General features: G+C 41.4%; 1 protein-coding gene across 2 annotated transcripts in view; it reads left to right on the top strand.

Annotated features, from left to right (window-relative positions):
* LOC123745393 (uncharacterized) overlaps window positions 1–15,360 on the top strand; it is an 87,243-nt gene extending 71,883 nt beyond the window's left edge. The window contains exons 6-7 of one of the 2 annotated variants that reach the window (XM_045725905.2): window positions 7,148–7,320; window positions 11,310–15,360. In XM_045725905.2, the coding sequence (XP_045581861.1) occupies window positions 7,148–7,320; window positions 11,310–11,410 (274 nt within the window). In that variant the 3' untranslated portion in view covers window positions 11,411–15,360. The remainder of the gene's footprint in view (window positions 1–7,147; window positions 7,321–11,309) is intronic. The other variant, XM_045725904.2, reaches the window with a different exon arrangement.
* Window positions 15,361–15,905: the final 545 nt, after the last annotated feature.

The following is a 15,905-nucleotide window of genomic DNA, read 5'->3' as shown; positions in this document are numbered from 1 at the left end:
TGGCATACACAGTGGCATACAATTACATTACATTAATTAAAATGAACTTGGAGAGTTGATTTTTCAACTTCCTTCTCAAATGATGAAAAATGTAAGGAAAATAGAAAAGATCCATGCTAGAATTATTGATTTCATTCTTTGTCATTGTTCGGTCAAAGAAATTGTTCACGACTTTTGTTAGACCAACGCTGGAATAGGCAGCGGTTGTATGGTGCCCACATCTTAAGAAGCACATTAACAAACTGGAAAAGGTGCAAAGACATGCAACTAAATGCCACCTAGAACTGAAGAACAAGAGCTATGAGGAGAGATTAGAGGCATTAAATGTGCTAAAATTAGAAGATAGAAGAAAAAGAGGTGATTTGATCACTATGTTCAAAATAGTAACAGGAATCAATAAATTTGATAGGGAAGAATTCCTGAGATCTGAAACTTCAAGAACATGAGGTCATAGATTTAAATTAACTAAACAAAGCTGCCAAAGAAATATAAGAAAATTCACTTTCGCAAATAGATTGGTAGACGGTTGGAACAAGTTAGGTGAGAAGGTGGAGGAGGGCAAAACTGTCAGTAGTTTCAAAGCATTATATGACAGAGTGCTCTGAAGACGGAACTTCACGAGCGTGGCTCTCATCCTGTAACTACAGTACACTTAGATAATTACACACTTTAGAAATATTTAGAAAATATATTTTGTGTTTATAAAACCAACGTTGAATGGAGTGAAATGCCATTTTCTAGGTAGTACCTGGAGGCTTCCTGGAGCTATCGGACTGATATTAGCTATATTAGTCTGGGGCTTCAGTCTTACGGAGTTCGAGCCTACCAGGGACCATGAGCCAGAACCTGGTCCCCTCGGAGGAGTAATGGCCTATGAAACACCCTTGTATGAGACTATATTCATGTCTGCTATTGACCGGGGTTAGACACCCAGAAAGGTAAGCATAACAAAACAGACTTCCTCCTGGTAGAAAAATTGCAACCGGAGACAGAACAAAGGCTAGGAACTCTTCCCAAGGAAGACAAGATAACAAGCAACACGTCATCACACAGCGCATCGATCATTTGGGCCGACACAAAATGAACATGAAATCCAGACATGAATTTTGCTCCGCCCCACCAAGCCGGCCGCCGGACCGCTAGTTCAGAGACTGACAAACAAAATCAAAACCGCCAACCGGAGGGAGGGAGGGAGGGTGCCAAGGAGCCTCCGGGGGCTCTACCCAAAAAATGGCATTTCATTACATTCAACACTGGTTTTCTGTGGGAAGCCCTGACAACTCCCAGGAGCTGGCTACCCAAAGAGCAGGAAAAAAGAGGGACTTGCCCGTAAAGCAGCCACACCGCATAACTCATGGCAAAGATGAAGCAACTGGCTGCAACCTCCGATCCAAGGCAACACAAGACCGCTGAGATCCCAGCACATTAACTAGATATAGAGCAGCCAGGACCCTGTTCGACCTCCAAAACCCCCGCGCCCGAATGTCAGCCCAAGACATGTTCCCAAACACAGCAGCAAAAACTGTGAAATTCCGAACATCATGGGTGCGAGGTTAGACCGCAGGCTGGTCTAGAATTAATAAGCCTGCGGACGACCTAAGGTCCACCCGCAGCGCCTTCCCGGACACAGAAGCCAAGGAGCGCAGATAACGACATAAAGCCGCAACCGTTCACAACACATGATGCATTCCCGGCCTGATCAACCAAGCATCAATAACCCATGGACTCCTCCAGAAGCCTGGCGTCTCATTTTTTGCCAGAAAAGAAGGTGACGGTTGCAAACGAACGAAACATCCATCCAGACCAAAAGAGTGAAAGCCTTTGCACCGGAGGAGAGCATCAAACTCCCCAACCCGACACCCAGAAGCTAAAACTAACAAAAATAAAGCCTTCTGAAACCAGTCATGAACAGAAGGGGCCACCACAAACCTAGGAGAAGAGAGAGAGAACACTGGCTCAGGCGGCGTATGAGCAGGCCAGAGGTGGAAAACGCATGAGAAAGCTTACAAAATGGAGCAGAAGTGACATCCACCCTGAACGCAAGCTGAAGCAGCTCCGCCAGAGCAACACGATACAAGGCGACAGCATTTGACATAAGATGCCTGTCTTGAAAAAACCAAGAAAGAAAAGTCAGCACAACACGATCCAAAACCGAAGACAACCTAAGCAGGGAAATGAAGTGTCGAAAAGACTACCAAAAGACTTCATACTGTTGCCAAGAAGGCTGCAGGTGGGACACCATCAAAGAAGCCACATGGTCACCATACAGATGGTGATACACCTGCATCAGGAACTCCAGATGCCAAGTGCAGAAGAGAAGAGCGGACCAGCAAGTACCTCACCAGCTTGATCTGCCGGATTGTAGGGCCTCGAGGAAGCCGAATCCGACGCAACGCAAGCTACACCTTCTCAAACTCTTGTTCCGCGCTGTGAGCCTGACGGAAGAACGAAGCCCACCGCTCCTGGACGACTTGGTGAGCACTTGTCACAAAACCCCAGCCAAGAGTGGAGGCGTCCATGAACACACAGAGGCAGGGCTCCAGAAGGCGCCAAGGAACTGAACCCCTGAAAAGCCTGAAGAGGAAGCTGGAGACCTAGCAACCAACGCAAGACCCCTGGGGGACGAACCCAGTGACTGTGAGAGCGGCGGAAGGGACAGCCCTGAAGGAACCAGAACAGATGCCGCAACCAAACCTGACACAGCTGGTAAATGATCACAGCGAAGTTCACACTTTCACACAGCTGCTAGAGCCCCTAAGTGACCCAGGACCCCCTCAGAAACAGCTGATGGCGTGACCACAGGCGAAGCAACACCACCTGAGGGAGAGACGAGGACGCTGTTCGGGAATCCCAGACAAAGCCCAGCCATGTCCGAACCTGAGACGGAACCAGATGGGGCTTCCTCCAGTTCACCAACTCACCGAACCTGGTGAGCTGGGAAAGAACCAAACCCCTGGCGAGCAGTGATTCGGACTGGCTGGGAACCCACACCAACCAGTCGTCGAGGTAGGCCAACACCCGAACACCTGGCAGACGCAGATGGGCCACCACATCCCGACTAAAACTCGTGAAAATGCGAGGTGCCAGATTCATCCCGAAAGGAAGGCAACGAAAATGGTAAGCCTGTTGCCCCACCACAAAACCTAACCAGTCCCTGAACGTGTTCCATGCATCCAACGAAAAGAAAGGGCAGTCTGCAAGCCAGGAAGATGCTGGAACCTCGTAATGCGCCCAATATGGGGAATAAGACCCGAACTCAAAAGAGACCGGGATCCATCACCGAGGCAAAATTTGGGTCTCGCAGGAGGTAGGCAACGAGGGCGTCCCGAACCTCCGCAGGGTAAATCCAAGAGGTAGAAAACCTCCAGAAGGATGAATCCGCAGAACCCAGGGAAACCTGGAAACGAACCTGGGGGAGGGGGGGGGGGTGGAGAAGCCAAACCCATATCAAATTCGTACAATGAAGGGGGATATGAAGACCCCCAAACTTTGCAACAGCAGACCCTGCTCTGAAGGCACCAAAACCCTGGCAGGATCGAAAGGGGCCCAAGGCCGATTTCCCCCCCCCCCCCCCTCCAAACCAGGTTCTGGGGCAGAGCCATCCTTAACGCCCTTCACCCTTGAAGAAAAGGCAGAGTCCAAGGAAAAGGCATCAAAGAAGGCGGACCCGCTGGAAGGACCCAGAAGTCTCGGCGGGAGGAACAGGCTCAAAGGCCTCCGTCCCCCGCATCAAATGGGGCATTCCCCAGAGCCACCCGAGTCTCATCCCCAGCTAAAATCTGCCTCGACTCCGAAACCCTCAGACGTTTGGGAGCCAGTAGCAGGGGGAGGGGGAGGGTGAAGCACACAAACAAGGGAAGAACGAAGGGGCGCAGACTGAACCAAGGTGGAAACGACCAACGCCCCCAAGTTCGGGTCCCTAAAACCAAAGCGGGGCAGCCCCGGGTAAATTCGAGTGGCAACCAACCTAGCGCATTGCAGCAACCTAAACCTAGCATGCAACATATACACTGCTTGACCTCAGCTAAATTTGAGTGGGTAAATTGTAGAACAAGCGAAGAACAAGTCTCGCAAGACTCTGGGTCGAAGGTTTTGTCGACCCAACAAGCAGCATGACAAAGGCAAAGCAGGTGAGATGGCGAGATGGGACAAGGCGAGATGGGACTCGGAGGACACGTCCATTGGTCAACCAAGCCCCGTCAGCACTGTGGAGAAATGCCTGACAGACCAGTTGAACATTACCTAACACAGTGCAGAGTTACAAACCCAATAAGATTTCAACTTAGATTCAACAGAGCAGAAGAAGTTGTTAAACATATGGGGCAAAATCTTACTGAAGTGACCTTACAAGTCATAAATACTCATAATACTCTGCTTAAGTAAAACGGAAACAAGCAACACTTAGTGGGCCAGCCAAGGGCTTAGGGTCCACACAGGAATATCCCTGCAAAAAAAAAAAAAAAAAAAAAAAAAAAAAAAAAAAAAAAAAGCCCCGGCGGGGGTTTCCAAGGCCTGCAGGGATTTCCATAGGCGTCCCTATGGAAAGCCCAGGCACTGGTACTGCCAAAGCCGGTTGTAACCCCGTGTATTGAATGGGCAGACTGGCCCCTGGGAAGTGAGCACCCTCAGGGGCCGAGAGGACAACAGCCCCACGGAACCTAGCAGTACCTAATAGGCAGCCAGGCAGCCCTCCACCAGGCAAGAAAGGAAAAGAACCCAGAGGAAGATCTGCAACACCAAGAGGCCAGAAAGCGGCACAGCCGCTGCTGTTATGCGAGCTAGGCAGCCCAGTGCGCCCCAACCAACAACCACCACTCCCTACCCAGGGCAAAACGAAAGTACCGAGACCTAAGTTGACCCCAAGGGCGAGGCAGAAGCCCAGCGACTGCTACCTCTACGGAAGTGGGGAACCTGAAAACCTCAGGGAACGTAACCCTGAGACCCAAGGGGTGTACTTTCAGGGTGCTTAGGGAAGAGAGCCCTAAACGCATGCAGCCTGGGTACTTGACTCCTGACCACTGCACCAACACACAGCAGGTACCACCGCTCAGGTGAAAATCATGACAGGTAATTGCAACCAGAATAGACAACCGCCCTGAGAACACAGCTTAAAAGTTAAAGTTAGAAAAGTTAGAAGCGCAGTTAAAAGATCTGTACCTCAGGGTACAGTCCTTGCACCGCTGCTTTTCCTTATTCTCATATCAGATATAGACAAAAATACAAGTCACAGTTTCGTATCATCCTTTGCAGATGACACAAAAATCATTATAAAAATTACCTCGGCTGAAGACACTGAAAAACTTCAAGCTGATATTAATAAAGTTTTCGACTGGGCATCAGAAAATAACATGATGTTTAACAGTGATAAATTCCAGGTACTCAGGTATGGTAAAAATGAGGACCTTAAACATAATACAGGGTACAAAACACAATCAAATGTGCCCATAGTAGGAAAACAGCGTGTAAAGGATTTGGGAATAATGATGTCTGACGACCTAACGTTTAGGGAGCATAACCAAGCAAATATTGCGTCAGCCAGAAAAATGATCGGATGGATTACGAGAACTTTCAAATCCAGGGATCCCATCACAATGGTTGTATTCTTTCACGTCACTTGTGTTGTCCCATCTTGAGTACTTCTCAGTACTCACTTCCCCCTTCAGAGCAGGAGAGATTGCTGAAATAGAGGTAATACAGAGAACATATACTGTATAGGCACGCATAGATACGATAAAGCATCTAAATTATTGGGATCGTCTCAAAGCCCTCCAAATGTACTCACTAGAAAGAAGACGAGAGAGATATCAAATAATATACACGTAGAAGACACTAAAGGGCCAAGTACCAAATCTACACAGTAAAATATCAACGTGCTGGAGTGAACAATATGGAAGAAAATGCAGAATAGAACCAGTGAAAAGCAGGGGTGCCATAGGCACAATCAGAGAATACTGTATAAACATCAGAGGTCCACAGTTGTTCAACACCCTCCAAGCGAGCATAAGAAATATTGCCGGAACAACCGTGGACATCTTCAAGAGGAAACTAGATTGTTTCCTCCAAGGAGTGCCAGACCAACCGAGCTGCGGTGGGTATGTGGGCCTGCAGGCCGCTCCAAGCGACAGTTTAGTGGACCAAACTCTCACAAGTCAAGCCTGGCCTCGGGCCGGGCTTGGGGAGTAGAAGAACTCCCAGAACCCCATCAACCAGGTATCAACTGCCCCAGCCAGCTTCAGTTGACAAACTTGCGGTCTGGCGGCCGGCTCAGTGGGGCCGGGCCCCCCCTCCCCCCCTCCCTGTTGTCTTGTTTTTCTTGGAGGAGTTTGTAGCCTCTGTTCAGTCTCCGGTTACAATTTTTGTACCAGGAGGGGTCTGAGAACGAGACCTAGGGGTGGTTTTGGATAGTAAGCTGTTGCCAGAGTAACACAAAGAACATTCAGAGAGGAGCGTATGCGTTGCTTTCAAACTTCAGCCTTGCTTTTAATTATATGGATGGTGTAATACTAAAGAAACTGTTCATGAATTTTGTGAGACCAAAATTGGAATATGAAGCAGTTGTATGGTGCCCAAATCTCAAGAAGCACAAAGAAACTGGAAAAGGTACAAAGGCATGCTACAAAATGGCTTCCGGAACTGAAAAACAAGAGATACGAAGAGAGACTAAAGGCGTTAAACATGCCAAAACTAGAAGATAGAAGAAAAAGAGGAGATATGATTACCATGTACAAAATACTAACAGGTATCAACCAAATTGACAAAGAGGAATTCCTGAAACCAGCAACTTCCGAACAAGGGGACACAGATTCATGCTAAGGAAACAAAGGTGCAGAAAAAATATTTGAAAGTTTTCTATTGCAAACAGAGTGGTAGACAGTTGGAACCAGCTAAATGAGGCACTGGAGGCCAAAACCATCAGTAGTTTCAAAACGTTATACAACAAAGGGAACTGGGAAGACGGGACATCACAAGCATCGCTCTCATTTTGTAACTACATTTAGGTAATTACACTTAGGTACACATACAGTGTATACTATATGTATGTATGTGTATGTATGTATAATACAAGTATGCTATGCAGTATATGTATTATGCATTAATCCTCTTTGTATATTTAGATAATAAATTTCTGAATACATATATTTTACAGTATGGCAGACCAAGTTTCTTTATTCCCGGATTTGGAACCAGTCATAAGTGCTCAAGAGAAAGTTTCTCCAGTGACTACATACATGATTCCTAAGGAACTACAAGTGCCACATGTTACTATTATGCGGTTCCTTGGAGAACATAAGTACATGAGTTTAATCGACAATTTTGTAGGTAAGGCTATTGTTAAGATTTATTTATTTATTTTATTTATATATTAATATATATACAAGAAGGTACATTGGGATTGTGAGGATACATAGCATAGTAATTACATTCTTGTAAAGCCACTAGTACGCGCAGCGTTTCAGGCAGAACTGAAGATAGTAACTGCAGTAAGATAAGGACGATCATGTACCTGCCACCTTGCTTTGAATGGTATAAAATAGCTTAGTTATAAATATTAAAAATAGGTTTCTAAGTCATTGTTCCTAATTTAGATGTTAACTACTCTTATCTGTGAATGATACCTTGGTCCCTCTGTTAACTCCCCATTCTTGATGATGTGACCATTTGTAAAATCCTTTCCATAAATCTAGAATGCCTTCTAGGTGTTGTGACCTCATGAACACATACTTGAAGCATTTGTCAGAGAATTGTGTGTTAGTGAAGCTGTCTTTATAACATGGAAGCAGTCACCAGCAACAAATAAGTATGAGAAATGTCTTGAGAATGAATGTACAGTATACAGTTTCCAATTGTTGGTCCTGGGGACTAATTTGTAATATCACTAAGACTGTACATACAAGTGAGAAAGTAGAAAGTAAATGGAAAAATAAAGGGTTAATGAACAGCATTGATGATGAGAGTTGTTTTACTAACTCCAGAGTATCTACTTACTGCTGGGTGGACAGGATCATTAGGTGAAAGGCAATGTGTCTAACCATTTCTGTCCCACCCGGGATTCGAACCTGGATTTTTTTACTTTATACTGTATATTATACAAGTTTCTGGGGGGAACGCCTTTGGGTCCCCGGAGCTATCCAGGCTGATATGTATGTCATTAGACTTTGGCATCAGTGTGAATGAAGTTCTAGACCTACCGGGGACCATGGCCAGAACTTGGCCCCCCTCAGAGAGGCACGAGGAGCAATGGCCTATAGAAATGCACATGGGATTTGGAGCATTCTATATCTACCATCGATCGGGACAGGCACCCAGAAAGGTAAGCGCCTCAAAACAAACCCCTATTCTGGTTAAAACGACTAAAATAGACAAACTAGTGGACAGAACTCTCCAAATAAAAATGAGCAAATGAGCATGATGTCACACGAGCCACGCCACATGTCTGTGCAGCTCCCCCCTCCCTGGGAGGAGGAAGTGGGGGGGGGGGGGGAACCAGACCCCAAGCTGGTGATCCACCCTTCAGTTCTTCTGCTGTTGTGATTGTGACATGATTATGTGGCTAAAGCTCCAGACTGTGTTGTGCTGTACCTTAGGTCCAGTACTGCTCTTACTGTGGCATGCGAGCTGGGAGTAATATTCTCAGGTACTCAGGCTGCATGTGCTTGAGGTCACCTTCCCTGAGTGCCCTGTAAGTACCACCCTTGGGGCTCGGGGTTATCTTCCACAAGTCACCTTGGAGTCTACCTTTGTTGGTCTTTTGCTGATTGGCGATTGACCGCCCCAAGTGTGTTGGGAGTTTCCTCTCTTGTTTGTCTTGGGATAAGTGGTAGTTTTTGCCCTGGTAGGGGCACAGGGTCCTGCGTAGCTAGTTTTCACCTATAACAGCTGCCGGCTCTGTTCCTCCTGGGTGCTTTGTCCTCTTACGGAGTTTTTCTTTTTCTTTTTGCTTGGTGGGGGGGAGGGGTCTGCCTTGGTGTCCCTTTCCCCAGTTATAGTAGGGTTAACTTTCTGTTTCGGTGGTACCCCCTGCTTCGTCCCCATGAGTGGACACGCCCCAGGGGTTCAGCTTTTCAAGTTTGTTTGGTAGCATTGGGTGCTGGTTAGCAGTACCCTGCCTGGGCTTTCCCTTAGAGATACCAATCTAGGGGCCCTGGGAAACCCTGTTGGGGCACACAGTGAACATGCTCATAGCTTTTGCCTCCGTCATGCTGCCTATTGGGTCGGTGACACATTCGACCCGGAGTCCTGCGAGCATTGTTGTTTGTTTGTGACTTAATTCACCCAATCCACCGATGACATTATTCGGGTGCAGGCTAGGTTTAGGTTGCTGTAATGTGCTAAGTTGGTTGCTTTCCCGGTTGCCTCGAGGCTGCCCCACTTTGCTTATAGGGTCCTGGACTTGGGGGTGTTAGTCGCGTTGGCCTTGGTTCAGTCCGCATCCACTCGTTCTTCCCCTGCTGTGGTTCCTTTGGTCCCACCCCCCCCTGCTTCCGGTTCCTAAGTGTCTGAGGGATCTGGGGTCGGGGCAGGGGTTTAAAGGTTTGAGACTCGGAGGGGGGGGTTCAGGGGTTGCCCATTCCGGGGTGGCGATGGAGGCATTCTAGTTGGTTCCTCCAGCCGTAGCACCAGCGTCTGACCAGTGAGCCCCCCTCTCTTCCTGCTTTTCCGGTCGTCACGGCTTTTTCTTGTGGGGCCGGGGCTTTGGAGGATGACTTGCCCCCGGCAAGTCATCCTCCAAAGTCATAAAATGGCAAAATACTAAAGAAATTGTTCACGACTTTTGTTAGGCCAAAGCTAGAATATGTAGCGGTTGTGTGGTGCCCATATCTTAAGAAGCACATCAACACACTGGAAAAGGTGCAAAGACATGCTACTAAGTGGCTCCCAGAACTGAAGGGCTACGAGGAGAGGATAGAGGCATTAAATATGCCAAAACTAGAAGGCAGAAGAAAAAGAGGTGATATGATCACTACATACAAAATAGTAACAGGAATTGATAAAATCGACAGGGAAGATTTCCTGAGACCTGGAACTTCAAAAACAAAAGGTCATAGGTTTAAACTTATTAAACAAAGATGCTGAAGAAATACGGTATAAGAAAATTCACTGTCGCAAACAGAGTGGTAGACGGTTGGAACAAGTTAAGTGAGAAGGTGGTGGAGGTCAAAACCATCATTATTTTCAAAGCGTTATATGACAAAGAGTGCTGGGTAGACGGGACACCACGAGCGTAGCTCTCATCCTGTAACTACACTAAGGTAATTATACACACACACACAAGAAAGTACATTGGGTTTATGAGAGTACATAGCATTGATGTTTTTACATTCTTGTAAAGCCACTAGCATGCATAGCATTTTGGGCAGGTCCTTACTCTAACAGTTAATTTTAAGTAGGTAATTTCTAGCAAAATTTAAAAAATGTTAACAGGTACATTGTAAGGAAAATTTGGCAAAGATTAATAGACATTAAAGTAAAATATGAGTGTTATAAACAGGTACATTGTAGCATAAATTGAGGATTATTTCAAGGTATAATGCAATAAAATGTGTTTAAAATAACAACCATGATACAAGATGATAGCAATGATTACAATAGTAAAGTTGTATGGCATAGATACATATATTGGTGGATTGGGTAGCACAATATACAGTGCGAGTTAAAAGCACTAGGTAGGAAACTATGAAGATGAAATAGGTACTTTTTGGTTTTATTTTTGAATAAGGCAAAAGTTGGACAGCTTTTCAATTCATTAGAGAGTGTTCCATGGACTAGGTCCCTTTATTTGCATAGTGTGTTTACACTGGCATGCATAGCATTTCAGGCAAGTCCTTAATCCTGATTTTTCCCCGGAATATGACCCACCAAATCGTTTAACAACCAGGCACCCATTCACTACTGGGTGAGCAGAGGCTATAGTTAAGGATTGGTGCCCAATAAGTCATCCTCGGCAAGGAATTCTCGATTGTGTGTCGAGAACAAACACGACTGTGCTACTGGGACCCCTTAAAACATTTCAGGCTTTTAAAGCATATTTCTAGGAACGTGGATTGAAGTAGCTTATCATATACAAGGGGAGTATTTTCTGACATTTATCAATGTGGCTTATTGCATTGAAAATGTTAAGATGTTAAGATGTTGAGCTAGGTAGTAAGAAATATCATGGATGATATTTTTTCAGTAACTATATGTACAAGTCAGGGAGGAGTATATAATAAAAAAAATCATTATTGTTTATTTCTTTAGTTCTAAATATTAGGTTTATGACATTGTTTGATATATATAAATATATAATGAAGAATTTTGTTATATTGCAGATAAATACAGAGGATTTGTTTCTTCAGGAAGTCAAAAAGATGCAGCATCTGTTCCTTCTGACATTGCTTTGGAATCAGAGAAAGTTATACTTGCTTTGTAGACAAGCATATACATAAATATATATATATATATATAAATGTGCAGTGCACTAAGGTGACAAGCAAAACCTTTACCCAGTAATTGGCTGCTAACCATTTTTGACTACCAAGCAGTGTTTGAAACACCTGGTAAAAAAAAGATGACATGTTTGATTTGCTCTAATATTAGAAAGAGTATAATTAATATTTGTTTATTCATAAATTTAATGCCACTGCAAATAAACTGATGCAATATGGGGGCCAATATATTTAGGTATGTCTTGTTATTAATTAGCACAAGGATATTTTTTCTTCACATTGATTGCAAGCTTAGCTATGCCATAGTAGTTAATCCTGAGAGGTTTATACAATGTATTTATGAAATCAAATGTGTAATCATTGGGAGATACTGTATGATTGTTATATTTTACTGACGTGTTTTAGTTTAAAAAATTCTTTTCCTATTTCCTTCAAACATGAAGCCAGTATACAAGTGCAGGATTTAAGGCTATACACAATTTTTGGGTTATAGTGCCCTGCGCATAACCATTTTTTAATTATCTTTAAAGTTTTTAAGTGATCCATGTTTCTTTCAGTCTTAACAGTCGGTAAACTACTTTGCTTGACATTCAGAACATATGCTACTGTCATGGTTGACGGAATGATAGTGCATCCTTAATATTCTCCAAGTTAAGGGATTTAAACTTAACTCCATATTCATTTTTAATATGACCCCAAAAAACTGACTTTAGGCATATTATGTGGTGGGATGCGGGATTGAAAGGTTGCTGTTGTATGAAATAATTTTGAGAGCTATTTTATGTGTTGTATTAAAGGGGGTCACAGCATTCAAATGATTTTTGACAACTGTCGTATGATGTGCATCAAATTTAAAATGTGTGTGCTGTATCATTTTGGAGTGAGATTGCTCATTTTTTTTTAAGCCTACACTAATACCTGTACAGTATCTCCTAACAAAGACTGTCTTTTACTTGGCAAATTAAAGCCCATTGTATCAACATTATGTGAGCTATAATATTTTATAGCAGTATTGCCTCCAGGTAGTTATTTTGAAAGTTATTGCATTCTTTTCTCAAGAAATCTTGCATCCAGACACTGCTATAATGCAACCCACCCTCCTGTTTAGATAGTACGTTTTGTAACTTAGTAGAATTTGATACTATTCACTTTATAGTCCACAATAATGTAGCTAAAAACCAAACTTAAGTATTCTTAGGTCTAGTATAGCACATATATGTACAGTACTATATTAGGCCTCAGATAGTGTGTATTAGGCCTAGGATGGTAAGGTTAGGTTTTGTTGTCAACAAATACAAAACCTTTTCCAGTTTGTCCCAAATTCAATAATACCAAATTCTACTTTCTAATTGTCCATTACACCAATACATGTTCAATAGTCCACATTGTTACTCCTGTGAGATGGGAATATTGGATGAACTTATAGCCAGTCGTTTAGTCAGAGCTGGTTTGTTTATGTATTAAGGCAGGTATTATCTCCCTCTAATTCCATGTATAACTAACCATCCTGTGAGATGGGAATAATAGTTAAACCTATAGCTAGTTCTTGATCTACACTGTGTAATATCTCATATAGAATAGGGTAGCAGCACATTACTGTGTATACCTAAGTTTGCTAAGTACTAAGTAAAAAGAACTTAAGTACGATCTAAACAGGAGGATGGGCTGTATAATGTATTATTATAAAACTGTATAAAATTTGCAGCATACATGCCTTGGCATTAAGCATCTTTCTCAACCTTGTGATATTTGGATTTCCATAATTTGTGTTTTGTATACACATACAGTATTTTGTGATTATTTAAAATATTCTATATCTTGCACTTTTTTTTACATAAACAGTTCCCATGTGCATTATGAAATAGGTCACAGTGCTTAGAATTTGAAATACCTTATTAAGGGTTAGTCTTTCTAGGCAACTTTATTTAATTAAATAATTTGAACTTAAAACAGAATCTCATTTAAATTTGAAGTAAAAAATAAATAGTTGTGGTTATTTTTTTAAGTTTATAAATACGGTAATTTTATTTTCATTAATTTGTTGCTGTGTCTTGTATTATAATGCAATTTTAACATCATTTTTGAGACAACATAAAACAAGAGTAGTCTTTACTTTAATATTGGTGTTATTTAGTGTTGCATTTTCCAGTCTCTATCACATGTTTTTCTGTGTATTGCTTTCATTAGTTTAGAGATTACCATGTATACAGGATGAGCCAAAGGTTCATGTACACCTACCACAGCTATAAAATGCTATTCTGAGAATCCTCTCACATAAATAGAAATTACATTTTTAATTCTTTGGTTTCAACAAATTTGGTAAATGGCACTTGTGTGTTTGTACACACACTTCAACATGTCTCATTTACAAGATGTGTAAATTTAATTGGAAAGATGTTCCTGCTAATATTTGTGATGGCTTACTTCAGTTCATGATGGTAAAGTGGATTAGCTTTGTAAACAGCACCTCTTGTTGCTTCCCATAGATAAAAATCTGGGAGTGCAAAATTTGGTAACCTTAATATGTATACAGTTCTTAATAAGTATGGGGCCAATTATCTGATGTAACATGGCAAACCACACATCAAACTAATTTCATTTGAATTAGTTGCCTATCAAATGTGTGTTTTGGCTATCGACATTATAAGTTAAATGAAATTGTCATTATGTAAAAAATGTGACTGTGTATCCTCAAAACTGCCAATACAGTAATAAAGTGTGATCTATTATAAATAATATACATAGGCAAAATACCTTTCTTGCAACCTTGTCATTGTTGTTTTCTTGCATGAATGAAGATGTAAATACAGTACTACCAAAGTGCTGTTCATGCACTACTATTCAAAACACCTGTGTTGTGACATTTTAAAAAAAGGACTTTTGTAGGTCTTGCAATATGTACGTTTTTCTTAGTTAAACAGCCTTCACCCTAATGGCTAGCCGAATCTCAGTATATCTGTAACTGCAGTAATCCAGTTTCACAAAACTTGACAAGTTACTACTATACTTTTTTGTAGTGTTGCATAACAGAGTGGAAACTTTTCTGCAGACCAAAAACAAGAGTTACGAGGAGAGACTGGAGGCGTTCAGGAAGGTTCACCATAAATGCTAAAAAGTTTGCGTCAACTATTTTTGGTATTTGTTGTAATGTTGTTGATAATGAGGTGGCTTCATTATTGATAGACTTAGGTGCATATGGATGTTAAGCTCCTGTCATTTTATAGATTTGTATAAAATATTAGTTGTCTATTTTTTGGCCTCTGTGAATTCGACTTATTATGTATGTTCTTCATCAGAATTGTTTATTGATCTAAAACGAGACAGAACATATCACCATAACTGTCCTTTTGAAATTGTTATGGGTCTTCATGCTAAATTTTAATAGGTCATAATGATGTTAAATTCATGGCTTTCAAAACTAATAAAACATATAATGTAAAGTTACTCGTGGAGAAAAAAATAATATTGTGATACGGAGGGTGATAAATTTAATCTGAAACAAGGATAAATTTAATATGTATATGCACAAATACACGGCAATCTCTGATACGGACATAGTTTTTATTAATCTCTTGTTTTTAAATACAAAATATTTATTCTAGAAATATATGGCTATGTCTACTTTTTAAAGTAAAAGAATTAATATTTAATATTTATACACATGCTTAAATATTTGGTATTGACTTATTTCACTACATATCATATTTGTTAAACATTATTTTTACGGAAGTAAATATAGGCTAATTATGTCAAATTTGTGTTAAATAGTAGAGCTGTGTATTTACAGAATATTGGAAGTCCTTGCATTTTTGTTTTTTAGCCTATTTTTTTCATTGTAAATCCGTGGAAAGACATGCACATGAAGTAATTTATCTAGTGGACTTGTATGTTATTACATATATATCCAGTACATAATAAAATTATCTGAATTATATACAGTATTTTTATTTTTTGATATTCCTATTTTTTGCCAGTGGTAATTGATAAAATCTAAATGTTTAATGATTTTCTTGTCTAGCTCTGTCAACTAATTTTCAGCCACAATTTTCCCCTCGATTCACATTGGCATAACAGAAACACTGTTTGAAATTAATAACAACATTTACTTATAAAATTCTACACATTCAAAACAATAACATTCTCATGCTAGCCTTGTCCAATATAAAAATTAAACAGCAATTCTCGGTCCTCATCAACTTTGCTTTATTCAACCTAATCAGAGTTATGATATTACGTTAACACATTAATTTGTCTCCCAAGGAATTGAAAACTTCATAATCAATTAACTTTACCACATAATATTCAATATTAAATAATCATTCAACAGCACTAGGCTACCCTTCATTGAGTAGGTTATCCTTTGATATCACTCCACAGTGTAATGTACACACACATATACATTACTGTACTTTAAATGCTTCCTAACATATGTATTGTGTAAAAAAAAAATCACATAATAATAATATAATAATTTTTGTT

Source organism: Procambarus clarkii, chromosome 44 (genome assembly GCF_040958095.1).
Source record: "Procambarus clarkii isolate CNS0578487 chromosome 44, FALCON_Pclarkii_2.0, whole genome shotgun sequence".
Taxonomy (NCBI): Eukaryota; Metazoa; Arthropoda; class Malacostraca; order Decapoda; family Cambaridae; genus Procambarus; species Procambarus clarkii.
Note: the sequence above shows the minus strand (reverse complement) of the source record. Positions and strands in the feature narration are given on the sequence as shown.